At 42.4% G+C, this 11,431-nt stretch overlaps 1 protein-coding gene across 1 annotated transcript in view; it reads left to right on the top strand.

The window, feature by feature from the left end:
- spred2a (sprouty related EVH1 domain containing 2a) overlaps positions 1–9,010 on the top strand; it is a 20,983-nt gene extending 11,973 nt beyond the window's left edge. Inside the window, exons 3-6 of the mRNA XM_029437067.1 lie at positions 85–253; positions 808–872; positions 4,727–4,882; positions 5,403–9,010. Of these exons, the coding sequence (XP_029292927.1) occupies positions 85–253; positions 808–872; positions 4,727–4,882; positions 5,403–6,095 (1,083 nt within the window). The 3' untranslated portion in view covers positions 6,096–9,010. The remainder of the gene's footprint in view (positions 1–84; positions 254–807; positions 873–4,726; positions 4,883–5,402) is intronic.
- The last annotated feature ends 2,421 nt before the right edge of the window (positions 9,011–11,431 follow it).

The raw sequence follows: 11,431 nt of genomic DNA, 5'->3' as shown, positions 1-11,431 counted from the left end.
CATAGGTGACCTTCTACGTTTGGAACGACATGTTTTATTGTTCAGGTCGTCTCACGTTGTTTGTCCGATGTGATGATTTTCCAGGTGATTCTTGAGTGTTTCTTGAAGAAGGATCTGGTCTACACGAAGGCCACGCCGACGTTCCACCACTGGAGGGTGGACAACAGGAAGTGTGGGCTGACCTTCCAGAGCCCGTCTGACGCCAGAGCCTTCGACCGCGGGGTGAGGAAGGCCCTGGAGGACCTGACGGAAGGTACGGTCCCACACTCACAGCTCGGGGAAGTCCGAAGATGAGAAGTATTGGAATACCTTTGAAGTAGCTTCTGCAAACTACAAAATGACTTTGCATGATCAGTAATCTCAGTGCCAGTCAAGAGGATTTAGCCGATATGTCATAGAGCAGTTGCTGGCTTTGCACATTTTTGCAAATTCAAACAAAACCTTCCTGACCCGTGGATTATTAGCTTGTGTTAGCTTGTTGGCTAACAACCATGTTGCAAAGCGTGCATAGGATATGTGTTGCAACGAGTTCTGCATCAGCATAAACTGAGATCCGAATCTGGCCTGTACCTGCACCTTTAAGGGCGATTTCACAAGCCAACATTTAGTCTCTGGTGCGGACCAAAACAACTGGTCAGAGAACAATAGCGAGAGGTTGTGTTGGTGGTTTTGCTTGGAAACAACACTAGAGAGGAACTTTTCGTCCGTTACTGACTGTAAGGTCAGTAAGTCATTATTGGCTACACTCTAAAATAAAACAAGTCTTGTCACTTCCTGTCTTACACATCCCTCCTGTGTGTCCTTCAGGGTCGACCACGTCCTCATCGACGCTGCAGAATGAGGCGGAGCTCGGCGATGACGACGTCTTCACGGTGAGAAACTCTTTAAACACTGATGAGCTCTGAGGAAACCTTCAGTCGCTGAGTGCAGTAAATGGATCTTGTCATTTCGGGGATATTGAGGGAAATATGAGTAAAGCAAGCGTAAAGATGGAGTCCATCCTTCATCCATCCTTCATCCATCCTTCATCCAGCCTTCATCCATCCTTCATCCATCCTTCATCCATCCTTCATCCAGCCTTCATCCATCCTTCATCCATCCTTCATCCATCCTTCATCCAGCCTTCATCCATCCTTCATCCATCCTTCATCCAGCCTTCATCCATCCTTCATCCATCCTTCATCCAGCCTTCATCCATCCTTCATCCAGCCTTCATCCATCCTTCATCCATCCTTCATCCAGCCTTCATCCATCCTTCATCCATCCTTCATCCAGCCTTCATCCAGCCTTCATCCATCCTTCATCCAGCCTTCATCCATACGACCCATTATTTCATCTTTAATGCGTCAGAATTCCTATTCCTGTTTTTCCAGGAGGAAATAGGGACGAGCTTTTTTTTGTTATTTGGGGCTCGGACAGGAGATGCTGCTTTTGTTTCCAGCGACAGAAGCAAAACTGCATGTGTGTGTGTGTGTGTGACCTTGGTGGGTGGCAGACAGGAAGTATAAAGGACGGGAGGGGTTTGGTATCCTGGAGTGTTTATGACCAGACACACGTCTCCGTCCTGTTTGGGATTTGTCACCAACGCAGGAGCAGCACACACACACACACACACACACACACACACACACTACTCATTTTGCCTTTCACGTTCATGCAGGAAAAAGAAACCGAGTAAAACGTTTTCAACATTTTGCCATGTGCATGAGATGCAGAGATGGATGCTGCTCTTTACACTTTACTCTCTGTTACAAGCTCCTCCACTTCTTTACTTTATTTATGATCCCCTTTAGTTATTACAGCACTAACTATTCTTCCTGGGTTCCACATAAAACACAAGACATTCAAACATAAAGAGAAAGTCTCTCACGTTCATAATGTCTCCTCTACAGCACATGATCTCATCAAATAATACTAAATAGGTATATAAAAGTACATATAACTGCACAATACTACTACAGTTAAATATGCAATACATTAGCACCACAAATATGATAAACCTGCAGATACATAGCATCATAAGGCCAGGTTAGTTTATTTATAAAGCACATCGAAAACATTAGAGGCTTTAAGATATAAAACATATTATAAAAAGACATTTAAAAACAGTCATTAAAGAGTCAAGAGAAATAAAACCATGGATGATTCCCTCCATCCTCAGTCCATGAAGGTCCTGCTTCAGCTTTCTTTCCATTGGCTTCAAAGAAGAAGGGTGGATCGTTTCCGCAGGATGTCCACCTGTCAGTAATCCGTCACTGAGCTGCCTGTTTACATAGCTGGCCTCGTTTAGAGGAGAGCCGCGCTGACGGAGGGGAACGTGGCCCAACCGCCCCGGCTGCAGATCATTCCCATCCGTCCTGTCTGCAAGTCTGAAGTCTGGCTCCCCGAAGAGGAGGAAGAGGACGGGTCCGAGACGTTGAGGAGGCTCGGAGGACAATGAGGATGTAGATCAACCTTCTTCAGGAGTAAATAAAACCCTCCCGGCCGTGAGGCAGTGCTTCCCTCTGGAGGCCCTGAATAACGGAGGAGATGTGGACGAACTGCAGGAATGTGTTTGAAGAGCAGCAGCAGTATGAACGATGTGTTTCTGAAACTACGGAGGCTTTGAGCTTCACTGAACTACAGTTATGTGACGAAATCTGAATGTTTCACAAACAAGGAGTTTGCTTTGGTGTATTGGTGAGAATTAATACATGAATACAGTGAGAGAAATTAAAATGGATAAATAAGAGCAAATATTGAATAAAAGAAAATATTAAAAAATGTTTTCAAAAATATTAAAAATCACAAATACCAAAATAAAATACAATTTAAAAAATGGCAAATTACTGTAAAATAATATGTGCAGTATATCTGAATTTAATTACGTTAACGTAACGTGTCGTGTCTATCGGAGGAGAGAAGAGTCCGACCAATCAGAACACAGGATAAGTTAATAAGTTTAGTAATATACAAAAGAGTTTAAAATGTAATTATGACATTTCATCTTTACTATGCAAAATATTCTAATACACAGAAAAACCACCATTCAGCACTTTGTTTCGCCCAACAGTGAACGACACTGTTCACTCGTGTTTGTCGGTCACATTTTTCTTCGTTTGAAACAAACTGAAAGTGTTTCGACCTCTGCGTCAGTCGTTAGCTCGACCTGCACGCCAAATCCTCCGATGTGTTGCTAAGAAATCCAGCTTTTTTTTCTGAAAGACTGTCTATAAAATGAAAACGGCAAGACATAGCTGGGGCATTAATGCACAAATACAAGTGGAGAAGAAGAAAACTACAGACTTATGTAAACAAGTTTCCAAACTATGTTTACAGAGAGCTTTGCAAACGTTTATGAAGGCGGGGAATGTGTGTACCTCGACTTCAACTGAAGATGTGAAGCAGAGACACAGTCCAAAGTTGATTCAGTTAAATGTAAGATGAATCCAGAACATCAGCGTAGTGACAGTTCTGTGTGTTTGCAGACTGCTCAGAGAAAACGGATCAGAATAGTGAGAAAGCAGTTTGTTCACTTTGCTGTGAAGTTCTTCAGTTCCTCACCTCTCTGGTTTTTGAAGGAAGTCTTCTTGTGTGATCCGAGTGAGCCACATGAAAGCTGCAGCGTGCGTCGACCTGGAGGATGACGCAACTCAACACACGGCGCCGAGCGCTCACAGGGCCGCAAAACGCCAGGCTGGGATTCATTTAACGCAGACCCAATAAAAACACAAAGACTTCAGAGACGGTTCTGGTTTTGTTTTCTCTCTTCGTGCACAGGATGTCTGACTGCACACGGTGGAGTGAAGCTCAGGTGGTCGACTTCTCAGGTGGTGCAGAGACTCAGTCAGCAGTCAAGAGGAGGATCAATGACGTCGCACTTCTGGATTCAAACAGCTGTGTCGATGATAACAAAACAACCTCATCACAAAGTCTGTTTCTTACTGTTCTGGAGCTTTCTATCAGATCACAGGATCTTCCTCGGGAGATGGAGTTTGCACAGACGACGTTAAATTGTAGTGAAGCAGCTTTTTAAAGCACAATATGTCATTTTCTGTCACTATGGGTGTCTCAATCAAAACAACAACAAAAGACTGATCATGGGAGTTGTTGCCTTCACCTCCATTGCCGTCATTGTAGTCAGCGTCTCCCTATAAGGATCGCTCAGCCGGTTTGTCTCCAGAAGTCTCCTCCTCTCCCAAACAAACGGGCATTGTGATTAAAACCGGTAAAAAACTGAATAAAGTCGTTTCACTTTAAAAATCAGCGTTTTTCTGATGCGGTTTGGTTGCCGCTAACGTTTGCTCAGCTTGTTTCTCTGATAACTTAAGAGCCTAACCTTCTTAGACTAAAATCCTTCACGTCGTTGGAACATTTGGGTTAATGGAAGTGCACAACGTAACAAAATATAACATAGGTCAAGTCATTTTTGGACATTTTAGATTATAGATGATTCCCTCCATCAGTGCATGAAGGTCCTGCTTCCCCTTTGAGTCCAGTGTTTCCGTCTTTCCATTGTTTCACTTCATGTCATTTTTGGACATTTTAATGTGGAGTTGTAACATCTACTACTGCGTTACTAGCTGCTGGGACACCTCTGATTGGTTTGCGACCAGCAGTGCAACAAACCTGCGTGTTTGAGATCATGTGCAGTGGAGCAGCGACAGTTTTCTAATCACCACAGAATTACCTTTTAACCTTCCTGCAGGGTGAGCTGTAGTCACACCGTCTCCTCTCTGTCCTCCAGACGGCCACCGACAGCTCGTCCAACTCGTCCCAGAAGAGAGAGCCATCGATGCACACGCTGGCCCCGCCCAACTTCTGCGAGGCCCGTCGGCACCATTGCATCTTGGGACATTTCTACGAGCACCACTGGCCCTCGGATCACTACTTCCTGGACCAGGTGAGTAGAGAGTGGGAGCTGCAGCTATTTAAATGACCCAAAATCTAATAGCCCTTTTTTACGGCAGCCATATTGTTCATGAAAACTAAATAAATGAGGTTCCATTTAGTGCACGATACAAGATATGTTCAGTGTCGTCCTTCAACCCAAACCCAACCCCAAAGTGTTGAATGCATTTCCTTCTTCTGAAAATATTTGCGATGACGATTTCTAAAGCGATCTCCAAAAAGCTGAGGGATCGTTGTAGAAATCTTCATATTCTTACATTAAAAGAAAATAATGTAGCTGAAGCTGAAATAATGACAAATGTGTCGTGAAGGCCTTTGATCCAGGTTGTACAGAATCATTATTTTAAATGCATATCTGTTGAGATATGAGTATGAGTCATTAACCATAAAGACCATAACTCACGAGGTCTTCCAAGGAAAACAGCCGACTGCCGTTAGCAGCTGTGTTCCTGTTTCTGCTGACCTCATGTCGCCCTGGAGGACTACGTTTTTAAACAGCTGTGTCTCTGCAGGCGGTGCACATGTTCCCTCGTCACGTCAGCTTCCAGGTGGAGGAGGAAGAGATCGTACGCATCAACCCCCGCGAGCGAACCTGGCTCACCGGCTATGAGGACTACCGCCACGCCAACTCCACGCGTGACAAACTCTCCCAGCCCGACAACCTCGACGCCTACGTACACTTCGCCAAGAGCGAGCCGCCCAAACACGACTACACCTACCCGTACCCTCTGAGCTGCAACGTGCAGCGAGGCTGCGACGGCAAACCCGGCTGCCTGGAGCTGGGCAGCGGCCACAGAGCCGTGGTGACGGTGCAGCCGCGAGCCCTGCAGCCCAAAGGCAAGAGGCGGAAGGAGGACGGCGAGCGTTCTCGCTGCGTTTACTGTCAGGACATGTTTAACCATGAGGATAACGGGCGGGGCCGCTGCCAGGAAGCACCTGACCCCATACAGACCTGCATCAGGCGGGTCAGCTTCATGTGGTGCGCGGACAGCCTGCTCTATCACTGCATGTCGGACCCGGAGGGGGATTACTCGGACCCCTGCTCCTGTGACACCAGCGACGAGCGCTTCTGTCTGCGCTGGACTGCCCTGGTGGGTCTGTCGTTGCTGGCACCCTGCATGTGCTGCTACGCCCCCCTCAGGGCGTGCTACCGCTGCGGCGTGGCCTGCCGCTGCTGTGGCGGGAAACACAAAGCTGTGGGCTGAGGCGTCGCAGAGACCGCAAGGACTCATGGGAAACGGAGGCCGCTGTGATTTTGTTGTTGTTTGTCTCGTCTCCGATTTCCAGAAGGAGAAGAAGAAGAACTTTGTCTGATCGAAAGAAAAAGACTGAACAAAGAATATTAATTTCTATATAAAATTATATATATATAGATATATATCTACAGTATATATAAATATATATATCTATATATATTTAACAGGTACTTTATATTTTTACACTCGTGTGTTTTAAAGGCTTGAATATGTCATTTCTTCTGCGTTGTATGAATGTTGTCGTGTTTGTAGAGGAAACTGCAGCTCACTGACGCTGCAAAACATTTCATCTTAAAAACATTTTAGTGTGCACACAATCATTTCAGATGATTTCATCTTAAAGGGTTAGTTCAACAAGATAAGACAGAGGTCTTTTTCTTTAGTAAGATGAGAATCAGGACGTAGTTAGCCTAGCTTAGCATAAAGACTGGAAGCAGGGGGAACTGCTAGCCTGGCTCAAAAGTTCAACATCTACCACTAAAGCTACAAATGAACATATTATATATTTTATCTGTACACAAACAGAAATGTAAAAGCAACAATGGCCAGGCTAGCAGTTTCCCCCTGCTTCCAGTCTTTATGCTAAGCTAGGCTAACTGTGTCCTGACTCCAGCTCCAGCTCTTGAGTTACAGTAGGAGTAGCTGCTGTTAAGCTGAATGTTTTGCAGCTTTGGTTCCCTGACGTTCAGCAGAAGCACTTCAGCTGCTCACCTTCCAGCCAACCGAACACATAAACCAGTTCGTCTGACCAGTAAAATGGCAAATAATCCAGAAACACAACGACAATTTTCCAGCAGGTGCAAAACTGTGACTCAGAATTAAATCCTGAAAAGTAAAGTTTCGTGCTGTTTGCAGTTACAAACAAAAAAAACCAACATGATTCAATGGACCTCATTGAATCATCTTCGCTGTTCTGGTCTCGCTGCTCCGTCTTTACTGGTTTTGGAGGTTTGTTTGATGAAGTACAAAAACACCAGTAAGAGCAAAGCTGTGACAAAACACGGCTTCAGTTATTAAGCTTAGTGTGTGTGTGTGTGTGTGTGTGTGTGTGTGTGTGTGTGTGTGTGTGTGTGTGTGTGTGTGTGTGTGTATGTGTGTGTGTGTGTGTGTGTGTGTGTGTGTGTGTGTATGTGTGTGTGTGTGTGTGGCTCAGTATCAAAAATAATCTTTTTATTGGTATAAATATCGACACAAAGTCCAAAATAGTGTCCAAAAATAAAATTGAACTCAAATATAATCTTTAATAATTCCCTTGATTTAATTTCCAACAACAACATTTTTATTTATTTTTTTAGAAATGATTAAAAAATGTTTTAAACAAAAGGTAAAAGAAAGACGGTAAACAGAGCGTGCTCTCACTGCTCCTGAACATTTTTACGAAATGAGCACAAAATCTGAAAAAAGCTTTAAAAAAGTTTCTTTTTTCAAAACAGGAAATTAAACCTTTAAATTATGAAAGCAATAATTTAATTTCCAGGAAATGATTTTGTAGTTTCAGGACGGATAGCTCACTGTGTTTGGCTATTGGCTAAACGAACGTAACATTTTTTATTAAAGCTTGTTTATACCACTTTACGGTAACATGTTCCGCCATCGCTCGATAATTAATCTTCATAGTAAAGAAATGCATAAAATCTTAAACCTCCATTTTAAGACTTTGTGCTCATTTCACAGAATAATGTGTGTTTATGAACAGTGTGAGCTAAAGCGAATGAATAAGCTGCAGCAGTTCAGTGTGTGCAGGAAACAAAACCTCAGTCTTCATCACTACACAGAAGAACAGATGATTCAGGAAGGCGGGAAACAGACAGTGTGCGTCTTGTCTTAACGCTACGTACATAAATCCTCTGAATGTGGAGACGAACTCAAACAGTCGGACCGTTTGCTGTGATGAAGCCGCTCCTGCACTTTGTGTTACTTCAGTTTGTGTCTTAAAGCTGCTGAACATTTTCCAAGTGATACCTTTCATTTCTTTCCTCCGAGGCAGCGACTGGTCTCAGTTTTATGAAAATCAATTCACAGAGACTTGAAACATTGATCTTTATTTTAGCTATAAGCTTTATTTATTACATTTTTAATTGTTTATATTATAAACTTAAATGTTCTTATCATCATATTGTCCATTCAGGACCATTTCTGTGGTGCATTCAATGTCAGTAATCAGAGTCAGAACATGACGGTAACATGTTATAAAGGATGTGATAGCTCTTTTTCATCCAACGTTCAAACCTCACGTGTCCGAGTTGAAAACACACAATACAGTTTTGTACTTATCCAGACTCCTAAAGAAAACTCCTAAAAGAGTGTTACAGTCAATCAAAGTGAACATAACATCTACATTAATGTGTGTCTGCGATATCGTAATGTTACGTTTAAGACCAAAAACCTGCAGAGCTAATGACGTTCCCATCAGTGCTGATTAGCTAATGTTAGCATGCTAGCACACTAAACTAAGGTGGTGAACATGCTAAATGTTAGCATGTTAGCATTTAGCTGAGTCTCACACAGCTCTATAGTTCAAACATAAATGGAAATTCATGGAATTTTAGAAAATATACGATTTGCAGTAAATAGGGATAAAACATCGGTCCTTTAATCGCAGAAGAGGAAGATTAAAAAAATGATCCAAAACTTCGAAGTTAAAGTCTTTTTATAGACATGTCCAGTTCAAAGCAGCGGTTGTCTGAATGGTGTGAAATTCTTAAAATAACTGATGATTTGGAAGATCGGTCGGCAGTGATGAGAAACATGAAACATGAAACCTGAAACCTGAAACCTGAAACATGAAACATGAATCATGAAACCTGAAACATGAAACATGAAACATGAATCATGAAACCTGAAACATGAAACATGAATCATGAAACCTGAAACATGAATCATGAAACCTGAAACCTGAAACATGAAACCTGAAACCTGAAACCTGAAACCTGAAACATGAAACATGAATCATGAAACCTGAAACATGAAACATGAAACATGAATCATGAAACCTGAAACATGAATCATGAAACCTGAAACATGAAACATGAAACATGCCACCAGTACGCCGGTTAAAAGCACCTTTAATTCAAAAAAGAGACTCGAGACTGAAGCGAGCAGCAATCAATTGAAGGCCTCTGTTATAAAGCTGTCTGTCTGCCTGTCTGTCTGTCTGCCTGTCTGTCTGTCTGTCTGCCTGTCTGTCTGTCTGAATGTCTGTCTGTCTGTCTCACCTCTCTCTCCTCTCTCTGTTGTGTTTCCTGTCAATCAAGCTTCATGATACTGCTGCCATCCGTTGTAGAGAAGATTCCCACGTTCACTTTTCTCTCTGTGGCTCTGAAAGTGAACCAAAGCAGTCGGTCTGTCGGACGCAGCGTCTGTCGGGCGCAGCGTCTGTCGGGCGCAGCGTCTGTCGGGCGCAGCGTCTGTCGGGCGCAGCGTCTCCGGCCTGCGCTCACTTCAGATATTAAAGGAAAGTGCCTGAAGCCTCCTCTTCATTTATGTCCTGATGTATATTTCAGAAAATAATAACTGTGTAAAAAGAAAAAAGAGCAAAGGTTGTATTCATTGGTTTGTCTTTTTTATATAATTCACATTTTTACTGATGTAAAAAACAGAATATATATATATCTATCTATATATATATATATATATAGATATATATATATATATGATATATGTAGATATATATATATCTACATATATGTATCAAGTGTATGATGTACATTTTCAGTTCTATTTTTTTATTGTTTCTAATATAATGGATGTAAATCTCTTGTAACAGAAAGAGACAATGAGACGTGTATAAATACATCATCTGGAAACTAAAGAAGCAGCGTGTGTGTGTGTGTGTGTGTGTGTGCGTGTGTGTGTGTGTGTGTGTGTGTGTGTGTGTGTGCGTTTATGAGACAATCACAATAATCTAAACACAAGTCCTCAAACATATTCTTTGTATTCCTGACTCCATGTTTTTGGGATTTAACGAGCAGTTTGTTAAAATAATATATTTTTTTAATTGGGGGGGGTTTCCCTCGATTTGTGGGACGCTGTCGCTATTTAGGGATTTTGCAGATACAGACACGTGACAGGAACTTTGGGGCACACGAACATGTTCAGTACATTTTGATGCATTAATTGGTGTCACTGTTTTGTATCTCTTGAACTTCTTGAGATTGGAGGGTGATCTAAAGCTACTATTACAGGATTAAAACACATGCTATGGTTACACTAAATTATGCGGATTATAACAAACCAAATCTGTGAGTTTATTATATCGTAGTTTTGTCCAGCGATGTTCGTGTCCGCCTACTTTCTGTGTTGTTGCAATTGTCAGGAAGACGCTGTGCAGAGTGAGCGATCAGCGTGTCTTCTCTTCGTCACACGTCAGTTGTTTCAGTTGGTTTTTAAATCCTGTTTTAGTTGTTTTAGGCATTAATAAATACTGAAGACATTCATTGTCCTTCTGAAAGTTGCAAAGGGTTCATAGAAAGATATTAACATCATGTATTTATAAAGGATCACATTAATGTCCGTCATCAACACTAAACTAAAACTTTATCAACAAAGTGACGAAATCTGAGACGTTATAAACAAACTGCTGATTTTAAATTCAAGAAACACCACAAATGTTAACACTGGATGATGATGAAGATGATGATGAAGGCCCCCTGGCTGCAGGCGGGGCCCCTGTGAGCCCGAGGCTCCAGGATCAGGATGTTATTGTGCTCGTACAACAACAGAGTGAGAGCGAGACATTGCATCCTGTGACAGCTGGAGGGAGAGGCTGTGTGTGTGTGTGTGTGTGTGTGTGTGTGTGTGTGTGTGTGTGTGTGTGTGTGTGTGTGTGTGTGTTGGGTGGGGACAACAGCTCTGTGTTTGTTTATGATCTAAAGTATCTGGTTGTCACAAACATGGTCTGCTGTTGCCAAACATCTGAACGTCTTCAGTTTTCCAGATTAAAGTTCTTTACTTACTTCTTTGGAGCCAGATCCCAAAAAACATCCGTATAGGTCGTCTGTGCAAGCAGCTTATTACGACCCTTATTCACGTTTAGTGTCAGTCCTCGTCCTGCGGTGGTCGTGTTAATCATGAGCGAAGGAGGAAGTCAGGTGACTTACAGTATATCTCAAAAGTGAGTACACCCTTTAGATTTTTGCAAATATTCTGTTATATCCTTTCAGGGGATAACATTATCCTACTGAAACTTTGATATAACTTAAAGTAGTCAGTGTGCTGCTTGAATAACAGTATAGATTTATTGTCCTTTGAAAATTACTCAGTACACAGCTGTTAATGTCTAAACA

The sequence above is a fragment of the Cottoperca gobio genome, chromosome 1, assembly GCF_900634415.1.
Source record: "Cottoperca gobio chromosome 1, fCotGob3.1, whole genome shotgun sequence".
Classification (NCBI taxonomy): domain Eukaryota; kingdom Metazoa; phylum Chordata; class Actinopteri; order Perciformes; family Bovichtidae; genus Cottoperca; species Cottoperca gobio.
This window is presented reverse-complemented; position numbering and strand designations above follow the sequence as displayed.